General features: G+C 44.7%; 1 protein-coding gene across 1 annotated transcript; it reads left to right on the top strand.

Moving 5' to 3' along the window:
* Positions 1–3,693: 3,693 nt before the first annotated feature.
* Positions 3,694–6,225, top strand: OTOR (otoraplin). Its single transcript, XM_066386343.1, has 4 exons — positions 3,694–3,808; positions 4,174–4,313; positions 5,173–5,283; positions 6,095–6,225. The coding sequence occupies exons 1-4, from the start codon at positions 3,694–3,696 to the stop codon at positions 6,116–6,118; spliced, it is 390 nt and encodes a 129-aa protein (XP_066242440.1). The 3' UTR covers positions 6,119–6,225.
* The last annotated feature ends 10,834 nt before the right edge of the window (positions 6,226–17,059 follow it).

Genomic DNA, 17,059 nt, shown 5'->3' with positions numbered 1-17,059 from the left:
TCTACAAAAGGCAACTGTTATGCAACACTTTTCTCACTGCAGTTGAAAACAAAAAAAAAAATCAGTACAACAAGCACAATCGTACATGCAGTTTACTCAGTGTCACAAAACGACCAGAAACTGTAGTTCGCATCACAACTGCTGTTAACTAAGCTAATATCTAGCTAGGGTGCTAGAGAAATGAAAAATACAAGTAGACCCCTAGGCTTACTTAATTTTATCCAAAATATTTTGAACTTCGTGGATTAGTCTGCGGGCCGCACAAAATTGTTCGGCGGGCCGCATGCGGCCTGCGGGCCGCGAGTTTGAGACCCCTGGTCTAGATGTTTAATAAGCATTCTCTCCTTTGAAAATACTGTATATCCAGCAAAGACCTAATGAAGAATGTGGAGCGCTGGCTAAAACTTTTTGCTTTATTTGATTTGCCCTCGAGCAATACTTCTCAAACTTTAATGTTGATACGATCCCCTTGCATATCTTGTAACAATGCCGATTCAGGTGTAGCAGGTATGGGGTGAGATCTGAGAGACTTCATTTCTATAAAGTGATGCCACAGTTGCTGGTCTGAGGGCCACGCTTTGGTGCCCAATCCTGAGTCTCTGGGCTAATAATTTAGCCAGTGAGTATTAATTTGGGGGGAATGAGCCTTTTTTCAAATCTGACAAAACTTAAAGACTGTCACCAGAAAAAACATGGGCATGTGCATGTATACATCTAAGCATACTGTTTCCGGGGAATCATGCATTTATTCCAGGGGTCAGGAACCTTTTTGACTGAGAGAGCCATGAATGCCACATATTTTAAAATGTAATTCTGTGAGAGCCATACAACGACCCGTGTACATTACGCATTATCCAATAAAAATTCAGTGTTGTCCCGGAGGACTGCTGTGATTGGCTCCAGCCACCTGCAACCATGAACATGAGCAGTAGGAAATGAATGGATTGTAATACATGAGAATGTTTTATATTTTTAACAATATTTTTTTAATTAAAGATTTGTCTGCAAGCCAGATGCAGCCATCAAAAGAGCCACATCTGGCTCACGAGCCATAAGTTCCCGACCCCTGATTTATTCAATTAATATTTATTCATGAGTGCCACGTATTTTCCTGGGTGCTGATTATAGAGTGATAGACAAGACAGACAAGATCCCCACCTTGTGGAGCTTTGATTGTAGGGAGCTTTGATTATTTACCAAGTAAATAAGCAAGGCATGCTACATAGCGATCACTGCAATAAGGCAGCATACCATGGTCACGTGATGCACAGATTGGATTGGAGGAGTGCAGGCAGTGGTCTGGATCTGATCAGTCTGTGGAGACATCTTGGCCAGAAACCTGAATGCCAGTATCTGGAGGGAAAGCGTCCCAGGCAACAAGCTCAGAGGTCTGAAGTGGAAATGAGCCCAGTGTTCACAAAAGACAGAGAGCAGCTGGTATGGCGGGCACAGAGGAAGTGAGGGAGACAGGACAGGAGGTGACTTCAGAGGGGCAGATGCCAGATCACTCAGAACCTTGTAGGTTATGACAAGGAGACTGCTTCCAACCCACTCACTTGTCCAAACCTATTTTTAGACCCTAAGGGAGCCATAGTCTCCATTTTAAGAACTCTAGACGCTGATGCTAATTTAGAAACAGAAGGAAAAACATGTCTTTTGGAGATAAAAGGCTCAGAGAACACATCTGAAAATCCAGAGGAAGGAGGTTAGCAAGCTCAGGACACTTTCTGGACCCAGATGGACAGTGTCTTGAGCATAGCCACCAGGTACAACTGCTGCTGATTATTGCAAATTGAAGTTCCTATTTGTGAGCAAAACCTATGCTCCCAGGAGGCATGAGATTTCTTTTCTTTAGTTTTTCACCTTCCAACTGCCAATAGTGGCTTTGTGTTAGCATCAGCCTTACTTTGCTGAGTTGTGAAAGCTTGGATGTGGCTCTACTCAACATTTTGCTCTGCTTTGGGGAACCTGTATACGGTATGGCAATCTGACTGCACAATCTCTGGTTTTTAAAGTGCCTGTCACATGCAGTTGTCTTTTAATGCCCTGTGTTAAGGGCTGGCTTGAGACTATAACAGAATGTAAAACAGCTGCCCCATCAGGATTAAGAAGGTTTAATTAATGCTTTTTCCAGAGATCCTCTTAAATCCCTAGATTATACAAAGAAAGATTCACTGGCATTCTGATTTCCAATTCATTCTTTTTTTGAAATGAATTTGAAAATCCTAACTCTAATTTGACGGCAGACGAATGGAAATAGCACTGACCACAATCCTGCTGGGAAACCTTTAGATTGGGTGGTTAAGAAAGCAGTTCTGGCCTTTGCTGGGCCTCAGTTTCCTCATCTATAAAGAAAGTATTGAATTAAACAAGCTTCCAAACCAGCACCAGCTGTATAAAAGATCCTCCCCTGAAAATAACACTCTCCTCCACCACCCACACACAAACAAAACAATATAACTTTATTACACACAAACACACACACACACACACATCAATTGATCAATTTTTTAAATGATACTGTAAGTGTATTTTGCTTCACCAGTTTCTCCCTTGGAAAACTATTTTGTACACAACTATATTTTAAGTTGAATGCTTGGCCCTTGTTTTGTGAGGTGACTGCATTTGGGGGAGAAAGAGCACTGCTCTGAAACCTCATCATCCACCACGTGGACAACGCATCTTGACAGGGGCCACTGTTCTAGAAACAGTGTGTGTCTGTGTGGGAGGAGGTGCGTTATGAGGGAGACGCCAGCCCCAACCCTCTATAAGAAGTAGCAGCTTATTCTGTCTCTTCTAATAGAAAGTACATCTATGCAGCCAGGGCCCTTTTTATTCACTGCTGTCTCTCTAGTGCCTACAACAGTGCCTTGCACATAGTAGGTGCTCAGTAAGTATTTGCTGAATAGATGGAGCCCGGTGTAAGTGCTTCAACTTTGGTGGCTTCCAGCAGTGCCGGGAGCAGGGAAGGGGAAGGGGTGTAACATGAACCTCCAGCTTTACTCCCTTCTTTAGGATTCATGATCCTTGAACATTTTGAGACTGAATTTCAAAAGTCCCAGAGGAAGTAGGTAGACAAAAGATTGTTTTATTTTTCTCAACCCTCCTATTCCTTCCTGTCCCTGTGAGTAGGGTTTGACTATGACGTGTGTGTTACAATCTATGTCTGCTCAAAGACAGACATGATTTCTAAGAATCCTCTCATGACTTGTAAGCTTAAGCATCCTTTATTTAAATTCAGCTATTTAATTGGACTTGTATAAATCAAAATCATTTGTACTAAAGATAAACAGATCTCATATCTTCAACAGATTCCTACAGTTAGCACATTTTTGCTCATAAGCTGGAAGACTATGAGAGTTGAACTAAAAAGTTTTAAAAGATTTAAAATTCCCATAGGTCTTTCAATAATGCCCCTGCTGATGCAAACCACAAGCTAGAGTGGCTTCCACAATGGTGGACCATTTGGAAATCATTTGTGTATAAAAAAGACATAGAATTCGAGTCTCTTTAGAAAATCAGATGCTAAATAGCCCCTGGAGCCCAGGAGCTGTTATGAAAGAAAACAGAGGCACCTTCCCATTGGCCAGGGGGGTTTACCCAGATGTCTGGCTTTCACATAAAAGGCAGGAACCACTGAAGTCAGTTTCCACTTGCACTCAAAGGGCAATAGTATAAACAGCAAAAGAGGAGATGGCAAGACTATTGTTACTTTTCCTTTCAGGTCTTGTGGCCATAGGTGCCGTGCATGGAATATTTATGGACAAACTTGCTTCCAAGAAGCTCTGTGCAGATGACGAGTGTGTCTGTAAGAATGTTTTAAATGCCTTTTATTATCTTTCTATTAAATCATTGAAAAACTGTCCACGAAGAGCATAAAGCCTAATTGTTCTTTGAAGCGAATCTTCTTTATGTGTCTGTGCTTGGCGTTCTTGCTCCGGGACTGTACCTCCACAGCGTTATCGTAGAAAATTCACTTGGCTAAGATTCTGTTGGATGCAGCTTTAATGTTTTGGCTTTCTTAATCTTTTTGAACTGAACAGGAGCTGTGAACAGGGGGGTATTAGTCACTTTGATTTTCTAGTTTTCTGATCTGCTCTGCCTTTTTACTGTTTTACAGCCCTGGAGCCTAAAAGATAGTCATTCAATTTTTTTTTTTCTTTTCCATTCCAGATACTATTTCTCTGGCCAGAGCTCAAGAAGATTATAATGCCCCGGACTGTAGATTTATTAACGTTAAACAAGGGCAGCAGATCTATGTTTACTCAAAGCTGGTAAAAGAGCATGGAGCTGGAGAGTTTTGGGCTGGCAGTGTAAGATGCGATTATTAAACACATGCACAGATCTCAACATATATTGGCTCATAATGTTTTCTCTATTACCTATCTTCAATATGTTTTAATATTTAAAAATAACTGTTAAGGTCAATGTAGAGACTGCAAATGCAAGAATGAAAATTCATGTGCAATTGCTTTTATTGCATTTTGAAGAAACGATAAAAATTTTATAACAAAACTCAATGTAGGTTTATGCACAGGAGCTGGAATATCCCAAAGAGTTTGAAACTCATTTGAAACTGTTTGAGGGGATTTGCCAAGTAAAGGCATGTATGTTGGCAGTCAGTCTATGTTCCAATATTTTTAAAGAAACTTCATCCTCCTCTTTAATTCCCAAGAATCTCCTTTTTCTTTAAACCTGTAGGATGGGTCCTGGGGAGGGAGAGGCGGGACTGACTACCATCCTCATCTGCAGCCCCACAGATAGATTCTCAAGTAATGAAGAATTAAACCTGAAACTCACTCAAGTATCTATTCATTTAAATTTTTAAAAAGTGAGAAATATGAGTCCTTTAGAACAAAAGTGCCCATTGACTTTAAAAAATTTACTGACTTTATTTACTTATGGTTCTAAAAAATTTTTAGGCAGCTCACAAGATTGCATAAAATCGGAGAATGCTGAATGAAGTAAGCAGTCAGACCAGTTAAGACTGGGCCACAGGAGAAGAGATACACAGTTTCTGTGGGTTGACTCAGTGGCTATAAGCAAACTTCACATTTAAATCTGAGCCCCCTCCCTCCCCCCAAAAAAAACCCAGAGTGAGAAGGAGGCACTGGAAGTTATGTTATTCGCACTGACAGCTTTCCCTTGACTGTTCCGCTTCTGGGCATGCAGGTGTATGGCAACCAGCATGAGGACGAGATGGGAATGGTGGGCTATTTCCCCAGAAACCTGGTGGAGGAGCAACATGTGTACCAGGAAGCCACCAAGGAAGTCCCGACCACGGTAAGTGTCTCAGAGGTGGCCAGGGAAAGACTCTGATCTTGGGATAATGAAGGCTGGTGTTTAAAATGCATCTTGTAACTTGTAAGATATATGCAGCAAAACCCCCAATTTCCAGGGGGGACTTCTGAGACAGTGAGATTCGGGAGAGCACTCATACCGATGATCAGTGTTGAAAGAGTATTGATCTTTCTCCACTGACCTCCCTTTTGGTTTAGATGGAAGTTATTCATGTCACAAAGAAACCAAAGTAGTATCATCATCTGACTGTTACTGATGGTTACATACTTATTTGCTAGACACTTGGGCTGGGGAAAAAATACCACCTGTATCTGATAAAATCAAAACATTCTGAAAAAATCTTTAAATGCCTTCTAGATAGACTCCAATTACGTATGAAAAAAAGATGCACTCTTTCCAAGGTCCTGGGGTCTTGTAAACCCAGGACAGAAATAAAAGATCCCCTTTGAGTTACTCTGCAAGGTAGTTATTTCGAAGCTATTCTCCTGGAGCTAACTGCTGTGCTAAATGGCTTCACAGCATTGCCCAACCTACACAAATGTGGCTCGCTTGTCCTCACCTCTTAGCATTGAGCTTGAATGTGCCCAATAACCGTAATTCAAAGTGTATTTGAGAACCTTCATTTTAAATAATTTTTTTTATTTAAAGTGAAAATTATGTCATAACCTTTGGGTTCAACCTTTACTTCTTCTAAGTCCAAATTAACCTTCCATTACATATGATTTTAGATAAAGAACTTAATCTGTTTTCTGGCCCCTGTTCAGGTCAATTTCTTTTTTTTTTTTTTCCCCAGGATATTGACTTTTTCTGCGAATAAGAAATTAGACAAATCTACAAATAGAAAGAAAACACCAAAATGAAGGAAAACCCCCCCAAATATGTGTCTCTTATTTCTGACCCTTGTTTCCAGGGTTTGTTTCTAGATAGGAGGGTTGGGGTTTGGGGCCACCAGTGGCCGCGAAGGAAGGGCTTCAACTCTGCCTCGTGTTCAGCTGGCCTGGTTCTCAGCGTGAGCTTTGGCTCAGGTGGGTGACTGAAAGCAGAGAATTAACAAGGGAATGCATAGAGAAGAGGGTTTATTTGTAGTTATTTCTAAATAGTAATTCTTCCCAGCTCTTTGATTCCTTGTATAAATTCCCTGTCGGTAGACCACTCAGGTCTCCCATTTGGACATGATGTTTTCTACATATTTGTGTCTCTGGTAAATCAGTTGTTATAAAGTCTCTAAAGGGGCTGTATAATCAAGGAGTATTCTAGTATTCTAGGACTATTGTTAGTCTTAATAGTCGATGGCTTTGGGATGTGAAGCTATTGAGGAGGGAGAGCTATTTGGACTCATGAGCATTTGAACTATACTTTTAAATTTCTCTTTTTAAAAAGTCTCAGAAATGATTTCAATTGTAGAATTTTACCCTCTGAACGAACAATTTACCTCTCTCCAAGTTTTAAATAAGTATGTGTATATATAGTGGGAATGGGACAGTTTATAAAATATTTTCAATAAAATAGTTTCCCCTTGCTATGAGGTATCACTGAATGTTATTCAAGCTGCCAGTGAATAGACACAGAAAAACAAACTTGAGGGTTATATTCTCCCCTTCTGTTTCAACTCTGACTTTCCTCTTCCTGTGCCAATTCCCCAGTCAAGGGCGCTGCGTCGAGGAAGTCCGGGGAAGGATGTGGGCTTCATGGTTCCAAAGGACCCATACGTTTTTCTAGATTTAACTGTAAACCTGCTTTGATTTTGTATTACTATGTAATTCTTTTGATGCAGTATGAGTGTTTGTTTGTTTATAAGTAATTAAAATGCCTGTACTACATTCAAAAACAATTGACAATTTCTGAGTTCAAATATTTAAAAAAACCATTTTTTCCTTGGGATACAGCAAGCTGGTGGGGAGCTTGGGGACGGGGCTTGTACCTCAGTGTTCTGTGGTCTGTTCATCTGTCAACTGTGAAGAGGAGGCCATGCAGAGCCAGCTGGAGACGTAGACCCCAGGGTCATTTTTTATCTGTGTTTACTGTGACTTTGGGTGAATATGTTTTTTTTTGCCAAATTCTTATGGAGTGCAGTCAATAAATGATACAAAAACAAAACAAAAAAACAAAACAAAACCAAAACAAAAAATAAGACAAAACAACAGCAACAACAACAAAATACCTAAAAACTCAAACCCACTAGTTTGTTTCTATCTCACTTTATTCCGTTACAAGTTTCACGTAGCACGTAGGGCTGTCAGCACACTTTTAAGGTAAGAAGTGTAAATTCTACCTCTGTTTCTTCTGTCTCTCACTTGCTGGCTCCCCGATTCGGACACCCCACCAGCCCCGAGACACCCAGAAGCTCTCTGTGCTCTTCTGTCCTGCATGCCCATCTCTCTGGCCTTGTGCTCCTGGACTCACTCCCCAAGGACCGGGCTTCTGGGGGCGGATTCCCTGCTTGCCGCAGTCAGTGCCTTCCCACCGGGACTGATTCCTACCGAGAGAAAGGGCCTGAGTAGTGGAGATGAGGGTTTGGGAAGCCACGAGGCCTCTGTGACCCAGTCATACTTGGAGAATTTTCCTTTCTCCCTTCTTTCCTTCTTTCCTTTCCTACTGACAGCAAGGACATCGTAACAACCCTGAGAGGCTGTCAACCACTGACACTGTTGGTTCAGAATCTCAGGAGTTCTTTGGGTTAAATCTGAAACTGGTCCCTGTACCCAGGGCAAAGAGAGTGGGAAGAAAGAGGCAGGCCGCCCCCCAGATTGGTAGATGGCAGGGTAAGAAGTGAGGGGACTTGCATACGAGGCCACCAGACTCTGAGCGTGACGGAGTCCAGCAGCGGTTTTTTGTGCTGAACAGCTGTAGAACACCCTATTTCATCCGCTTAGGAAAGAGAAGATGAAGGTGTTGGTGCCTTTGCATCACCCACCCCTCACCCGAGATGCATGCAGACATGTATTGCTTCTCTTGTTTGCTTGCTGAGGAGACATTCGTCCCTCATGGACTCGATGCAATACAGGGAATATTAAGCTCATTTGTGTGTGTATTTAAACAAGTCTCTGGAGGGCGTGGATATTTCAGCTCTGAGTGGAGAGAAGAAACAGGAGTTAGCAGTAGGAAGAAAATCTCATTTCTTCAACCATCGCCTCATCCATCTGAAATGGTGGGAAAAAAAATGAGAGAAAAAAATTACACAAGCTAATACTATCCCACGCTCTACCCTTGAAATGCAATTTTCGTGTCTTAAACGGCTTTCTGAGCTCTGGTGTCTTCTAAGCTGTGTCCCCTACAAATACCAGGGTCTGTCAGTAACTCAATCAGAAAATGACACTGATCTACATGCTTTTTATAACTACCCTCTAACCTACCATTAACGGAGACAGAGAATGCTCTCAACCCATGATTTAAATATTTTTTCTAAATGGAAATGACTTTTCTGTCACACGTGAGCAATGGTTTTAATCATTTTTCTCAAGCCGATGCTATGCTAAATAAAGCCAGTGTGTTTGGGAGGTAAAAAATGAGGTGCTGCTACTAATGTCCCCCCTCCTTTCCCGTCTCATGTCCCTTGTTATCCCTCCTCTGCTCTTTTCCTTCACCATGTGAATTTCTTCTGGACGGATGGACCAGTCGAGCTGGGGAGGTTCATTTGTTCAAGCAATCCTCTGTCAAGCTGGAAAAAAAAAACAAGGGAAAATTTTATTTTCCTTGTTCCTTCTCCTTTCCTCTGCCTCTGATTTATGGGTCTTTTTATCTGCTTCTATATTTAAATTTTGTTTTTTTTTAATTTTAGTGAAAGGAGGGGAGGCAGAGACAGACTACTGCATGAGCCCCAACTGGGATCCACCCAGCAAGCCCACTAGGGGGCGATGCTCTGCCCATCTGGGGTCCTTGCTCCCTTACAACCGGAGCTGTTTTTTTTAGCTCCTGAGGTGGAGGCCCTGGAGCCATCCTTAACGCCTGGGACCAACTCACTCCATTGAGCCATGGCTACAGGAGGGGAGAAGAGAGAGAATGAAAGAAGAGAGAGGGGGAGGGGTGAAGCAGATGGGCACTTCTTCTGTGCATCCTGACCAGAATTGAACCTGGGACTTCCACATGCCAGGCTGACGCTCTACCACTGAGCCAACTGGCCAGGGCTGCTTCTGTATTTTATTTTATTTTTGTCTTAAGTTACTACTATTCATGCCGCCACAAATAGAGTTTTAAACAAAGCTCGAGTCTTGACTCCCAGGGACCACCAGCAGACACAGTAGTTCCTGGGAAGCAGCCTCAGCCACGCCCAGAGGGTCAGGAGGCAGAAGGGGCCGAAAGGCAGACTCTCAGTGCTGGTCTGTCCTGCTGGGGCCACGCTAGGTGACTCATGTGCCCAAATCCCATTGATGTCTGAAGCAGAGAGGAAGATGATCATGGAGGAGAGGGACCAGTGACTTCTGAGCATGAACTGCAGAGCAGTGTCTTAGATGAGGCTCCCAGAAGCAGTCCCTGAGATGACGATGTAGGTACCGTGGTTTATGGAAGGATGACTCCCAGGGAAAACAGGACGGGCGAGAGGAGCAGCAGGGCCGGTCAGCCAGGGTGCAACCTCGGGCAACTCGGAGGTCAGCAAGGGTGCAGCCCTACAGTGCTGGTTTCTGCCTGATCCCACCGGGGCCTCAGCGGGCAGTAAGTTACATCTCAGAGGCTGTCTGGCTCGAGTCCAGGAAGCTGAGCTCCTCTGGCCTGTTGGTCATTGATGAGGATTGCCAAGGGGAACATCATCTCCAGGCAGTTCTGACCCTCTCTACATACGGGGAAGGCAGACTTGAATTGGCTGTAGGTACTGAGGGTGCATGATGACACTAAAAGGTCATTCAAGGGCACGGAGGTGGGGGGGGAGGCGGGGGCGGAGCACTGCCTTTATCTGCTAGCCAGTCTGTGCACAAGGTGCTGTTCATTCGGTTGCCCTTCCCAGCAATTTGTGAACAAGCATAGCCCTACCATAACCTTCATGGGACATGTGGAGGCTAGTCCTGTCTCACGTTTCCTCCTAGAACAGTTTCCATGGGCCCGAAACTTGTGATGGGAAAGTTAGCTGTAGTGAGAAACTTCAGTGGGACCAGGGTGACATCCAGTGGTCAACTTGCACTCTGGCACGCAGAGAAACATTTCCCAACTTGAGTCAGCAACCCAGGGTGTGAGCAGCCTTTGTAGCATTCAGATTCATTAATATCAGGGCTGCCTCTTCAGGTGGACTCTACGTACCTCACCCCTCCCCTCCAACACACACAATCTTAAAATATGCCTGTCACATGGCATAGAGAGGGCTATTAATATACCTTTATTGCTGACCTTCAAACAAATTGAACTGGTTTGAAAATGTCCACATCAGGAGAAGGCTGACATTTCACTTTCAGACCTGTTTTGCATGTTTACCTTGGGTGTGGAGCCCTACAGAACTGATATTTTACTTGATTTAATCCATTTATGGAAAAGCAGCAATAACACCTTGACAGCAGAAGTTTCTCTAGAGAACAATTAGTGCGACCCCCAGCCCCCTTCAGGGTTGTCTGAGAGGCACAGGACTCCATGTCCCAGGTCACTCACTTATAGTGTGGGAGCAAGAATCTGCAGCCAGACAAGCTGGCTTCCAGATCACCAGCTCTCCACGACGCCATGCTGGGTATGATCAAAGAGAAAGTCTGGGTTTCTACTTCATCTAACAGCTCGGTGCTCTGTGGGGGTGATTTTTACCTCATTCCCCACTTCCTCTTGGGGACATTTGGCAGTGTCTGCAGACAGTTTTTTGTTGTCACAACAGAGAGATGGGGGGCAGGACTGGCGTCTAGCGGGTGGGGGCCAGTGACGCAGCCAGATAACCTATGGCATGCAAGCGAGCCCCAACCAGGAACAGTCTGGACCCCAATGTCAGCCGTGTCCAGGTCGGGAAAGCCTACTCTCAAAAGGATGATAATAATCAATGGCTGGGCTCTGAAAGAATGACAAACACTAGAAAGGCCAAAGCTATTTTACGGCTGCGTGTTCGTTCTCCAAGTCCAATCTGGAGTGTAATTTTTCTGCTTTTGTAATGAGCCACGAGGTAGAGCTGGATACCTGGAAAGTGGATCTGCAGGTTTCTGTTCCAACAGGCGCACCACAGCTGTGCTGTGACACAGCACAGACAGACCCGCCATTTCGCAGTCGGCTTGTTACAAAATGAGCATCAGCGGTTCCCTTTCCCCAGGACGTTGACCGTGGCCCTTCAGCTTCCTGCTCTGGCTGTGGACACTCTCACTCTGGAAGCAGCATTTCAGCGAATGCCCTTCATCGGCTCCAGGAGGGCTCCTTCCTGCAGGGCTGACACATGATGGGGCCAAGGCTGTTTGCACATCTTCCACCTCCATTTTCAGTCTCCTCTTGGAGGCTGCGTGATTGCTTTTCAAACAGCTATCACGTCCTCCTAGCTTTGCAGCTTCTTCTAGAAGATGATTACAATACCCTATTATTTTTCAAGCAAAAATAATGCTTTCTCCCCAGTTGGTAACATATACACTGTCAGCTTCAATAGCGCCAGCTGTCTTTACCTCACATGGACCCCTCTCCTCTTTCTTTCCCCTCCTTTGCTATTGTCACCCCCTTTAACCTTTCTCAGGAGAGCTTCCTAGGTACAGAGTTGCATTTGTAGTTGCTGTACATTTGTGGATACAGTTAAAATTTAAGTACTGCACATTTAGCCCAATGTGGACCTTTCTCATTCCGTAGAGGTGACTTAGACATTCATAACTAAATGTGTGATGCAGTTTTCAGTGCATACTTCAGTTCTGAGAAGAGGAGGAGTATCAAGCCGTTCTCATCTATTGGAATCGTGGGTTTGTTTGAAAGAGATACGTAATTGGAGACCTAAAGCCTAATTTGAAATTTGTTACTTTATCTCATACTAGAAGTGGAAATGAATAGAGATTTTTGAATAAACCCTAACTTAATCCTTGTGTGGTATGGCTTGCATAGGGCCTGCATAATTTATTTTTTTGAGATTGCTATAGATTTTCAGTTTATAGAAAGTGAAACATTCCTGCCCTCAAGTGACAGCATATTGGATTTTCCAAAATGGACAATTCAAGCAACAGGAAAGTAAAAGATGGCTAGCATACACACTACATAGAGGTTAGAATTTGGGTTGGAGTGCTCCAAATCCTGCATGCCCCTGACTTCTCCCTCCTGAGACGCCTGGAAAGAGAGGGGCGTCCACAAAGTTTAAGAACCAAGTCAGTTGCAAAAGATTAGCTTAGTTAACCACCAGGCAGGCATCTGAGGATGCCCCATCTCATCATACCAGGCTTCTGAGGCATAGGCTGGTCTAGAGAGCATAGCTCAGACTGGGAAGTCTCGGGTGTCAGTTTCCTAGTTTCTACATCCTTGAATCTCGGTCACCTGCATAGGATTCACTAGCCAGGTGGACAAATAGCTGATCCCATTCACTACAGATGGAGAAGTTATAACAGCAGAGAGGAAGAGGAGCAGATACTTTTGATACCTGCTCTACATCACCTGCGTCTCTTTGTCTGATGATACTGACAGTCATTGGAGTTTGTTTTATTCTTCCAGGGCCATCTGGGAGCGGCTGGAAACTAACATCTCTGGAGAGAATCCCTTAACCAATGACCGATGGGTGTTGGTGTCTAAGATATGTATCAGCCCCTGCACCCTTAGAGGAGATCATCCTTAGGCGTGTGGTCTACACCGTCTCCCAGAGATCCCCAGTGAATGTGAGTTCCAGGTGCCTCCCTGGATGACACACCCGCGTGGCTGTCTTCTCCTCCCTGCCCCACTTGCTCACTGCCCAAAGTTATCTTTGGAATCACCACCCAAAGAAATGACTCCTACTCACATCCTTGTTTCAGGGTCTGTTTCTCGGGAAACCTAGACTAAGACAGGTTTAGTCACAGGGAAGCCAGAAGCCAAACAGGATGGCGAAGGAGACCCGACACACAGAGGTGCAGGAGGTGACAGAGAAAGAGCTGTCACAGCTGTCTTCCAAGCCCAGCAGTCCTGCCCTCTAGAACCCGGCCCAGTGAGTGTCTAGGATTCTGACCATTAAAATCTGCAATTCTTTCTGCCCTGGGGAAGGGGCGATAGAAGGCGGAGTGATAGAAAGGCTGGGGCTTTTCTCTTAGGTTCCCATCCCCTCTAATAAGATGAAGAAAAAAAAAAAAGAATGAAAAAAGAAAAATCTGGCCTTTCCCTGCCAACAGTTCAGGTTTATGCCAGGCTATTCCCATTCAGCATGGCAGCGGCTCCAAGCTGTGCCTGGTTCGAACTCCCAGTCAGAGCTCCAGCAAGCTCAGCTCTCTGCAGGAAGACTAAGGAGTATTTGTCTCTATTTCATATTCAAAGTTTCTTATACCATTCCCAGCCTTCTGTGGCTTTCAGGTTCATCACGGTAGGACTCCCTATTCAAACAAGGCAGTTCTAAAATTCCTCCCCTTTCTGGTATGAACACGACTCAGAGCTATGAAAAACTTGTAATGCAGCCTTTGGGTGTATTTTATTAGAAGGTAAGATTACGCTGGAAGCAAAGGTTAGGCAAACATTTGCTTAACGCCTTAGAACTCAACAGGCAGGGAACATTTTCTCAAGTCAGGAAGCTGAATAAAACAGCTGCTGGCGAAGGTCAAGCCAGCACATCTTTACTGAAAGGTCGAACCAAAATATAACAGGAAAGATAAAAGCAGTTTGATATAGGCTTCTTCGTAAAGGGAGACTTTTTTTTTTTTTTCTGAATGGGTATTTGTTCTTTCTTTCAACGTTTCAAAAGTTCATGCATCAGATTTTGAATCACAACTCTTCTCCAAGTAAATGTGTCATTGAAAGAGTGAGGCCACGTTGGTCCTCAGCACAGCCTCAATTTAAACAGGAAGAGAGTGACCAAGAGTTTGGAGGGGACACGCTCCTTCTTCCCAGCAGAACTCAGACAAAGTGCCCTGCTTCTTCTTGGCACCTGCTCCTCCAGGCACTCCCGTGTGTCAGATAGCCAGGCCCAGGATTCCACTTCCCAAAGGGAACAGGGGGGCTGGAGCTGCCGTTCTTGAATCTGTTATGGGCTAGAGTTCACAGGTGAAATTAGCACGGTGTCTTTCTGCCATAGGAAAGAACTGCAGAGCCCGGCAGGATGCTGGGGATGATGCCCAGATTTGAAGATCTCCTCAGTTTTCCTAAAGCCCCGTGTGCAGGCAATCGATCACCAGTACTTGGAGCAGGCTCCAGGCATGCGTACTTGTTCCGTGACCAAATGAATGAAGAGGTGGGGTGCTATTTGGTGCTTTGCCAAGCCGTTGGCCACACTCTCCCATCGGAAGATTACCTTATCTCCTTCTACCTGATGTAATCAAACGCTCTCAGAAACTTGTCTGGAGTTGTTACATGGTATAAGTATGGTACTCTAAGATACCTGGATGTAACAGATGGTTTTGCCTGACTGAGATTTATGGCAGGTGATTAACTTCTCTAAGATTCATTAGTACTAGTTACATGCTGAAACACTGCTTTACTAATTGGTGAATAGTCACTGCCCCAAATCCCCTCTAATGTCCCCTTACTGCCACCCCTCCCTGACAAGCTCCTCTCCTGTGATCACTAGGTCCTCCCGCCACTACCAGGATAAGGCCCAGAGGACATCTGTGCCTGCCCAGGACTCTGCTTCGTCCTGAGGGGCTGGTGTTCCTCACTCATAGCTATCCTGACCCAATGGGACCTGGCTCTTTGCATTTTGTTTTCTCTGGGACCTGACTCAAGTCCTCACTGCCCTGGTGGCTCTCTGATGGCTCAAACATATTTCGTATATTTTGTTCAGGTGTTTTGGTTGCTTTTGGTAGAAGGTTGGTATGCAATATGCCACTGTATCATTTCTGGAAGCAGGAATCATGCGTAGAGTTTTTATGTAAAATGGATGAAACTACTAAGGGTTTGGTTACCTGCAGCCTAATGAATTCCTAACTGGTAAGCTTGCTGTGGCTAGCACCATGACCTGTGCATGATCCACGCTCAGGTGATCTGTCTAAGGACTTGGGCATGTGGTCAAAAGAGAAGGAGGCTGAGCAGGCCTCCTTGAATGGAGGGGAGACCATAAATGGAGCAGAACCTTGGAAAAAGTAAGTTTTTCAGGGTGATTGGAGAAGGACAATTTGAATTTCTTCATTTTGGAAAAAATAAGGAGAAAGAAATCTATAAAGTGTACTAACAGGATGGAAGCATTATTAGAAAACTTTGGGAAGTGCTGAGTGGCAATATTTCTAACCTAAGTTAATAACTTGTTGGAAGCCCAAGGGAAGGCATTTTGTCTTAGCTTTGCCATTAAGCACAAAGCCGAAACTTTTGGGACATGATTTATCACCCCCAGAACTCTGTAGATTTCATTAAAAAGTACTAAAGAAGGGTTGATACCAATCGACATGTCCCAGAGCCTGAGATGTCAGAGATAAGGGGCCCTTCTCAAGGTCAGACTCTAGGAGCAGGAAGCCCTGGATGTGAGTACCGAATGCCCCCATGTGTAAGACGCACCCTTTTCCGAAAAACTTCGGATCTAAAAACTGGGTGCATCTTATACAGTGGTTGTAGTTTTGTTGTTGTTTTTTTCTTTTTACTTGCACTTCCCATAGATGGAACTGAGGATGAGGCAATATATGAAGACAGTGATTTATCATCAGACACAGATGAGGACAAGCTAATGGATGGGAGTTTTGACAGTGATGAGTTGTATGAATTTTATGATGAATAAAACGAGTTCATTAGCTTTATGTAATACATTTTCTTTCAAATTTTGAGGCCCCAAATTAAGGTGCATCTTATACATGGGAACATCTTATACATGGGGAAATAGAGTAGGATAATGGAGAAACATAATTAACACACACACACACATGATATGGGCAGTTCATAGGTATAATCTATTTAAATGTCATCCCCTCCTCGCCAGTGGCAGATTGTACTTTCCAGAGTTAACCTCTTCTCTCATGGTCTTCTTCCAAAGGACATGGACTCTATTAAGAGGTGGGAGGTGGGGCATCTCTTCCTTCCCTTTGCACCTATGACTGAAGTGGAGGTGATGTTATATGACTTCCAAAGATAAGTCCTAAAGGGAAATACAACTTCCTGCGGCTTTCTCGGGATTCTTGTCTCAGGAATCCTGCCACCAGCCTCATGGAAAGGACACTGTGTGTATCCTGACCACACACCTGACTGACAGCCAGCAATGACCACCCATCATCAATATCATCATCAGTTGCTATGTGAGTGAGTGAGGCTTCAAAAGATTCTAGTCCCCAGCCTTTGAGCTGTGCCCATGGATGCTACATGGAACTGTCCCCACCAAAAAGTTCCCGAAGTGCAGGTGCACGGGCAAAAGAGGAGCTGTTTTGGCCCTGGCCGGTTGGCTCAGCGGTAGAGCGTCGGCCTGGCGTGTAGGGGACCCGGGTTCGATTCCTGGCCAGGGCACATAGGAGAAGTGCCCATTTGCTTCTCCACCCCCACCCCCTCCTTCCTCTCTGTCTCTCTCTTCCCCTCCCGCAGCCAAGGCTCCATTGGAGCAAAGATGGCCCGGGCGCTGGGGATGGCTCCTTGGCCTCTGCCCCAGGCACTAGAGTGGCTCTGGTTGCGGCAGAGCGACACCCCCCCCCCAGGGGCAGAGCATCGCCCCCTGGTGGGCAGAGCATCGCCCCTGGTGGGCGTGCCGGGTGGATCCCGGTCGGGTGCATGCGGGAGTCTGTCTGACTGTCTCTCCCCGTTTCCAGCTTCAGAA

Source organism: Saccopteryx leptura, chromosome 5, assembly GCF_036850995.1.
Source record: "Saccopteryx leptura isolate mSacLep1 chromosome 5, mSacLep1_pri_phased_curated, whole genome shotgun sequence".
In the NCBI taxonomy this organism is placed as follows: Eukaryota; Metazoa; Chordata; class Mammalia; order Chiroptera; family Emballonuridae; genus Saccopteryx; species Saccopteryx leptura.
Note: the sequence above shows the minus strand (reverse complement) of the source record. Positions and strands in the feature narration are given on the sequence as shown.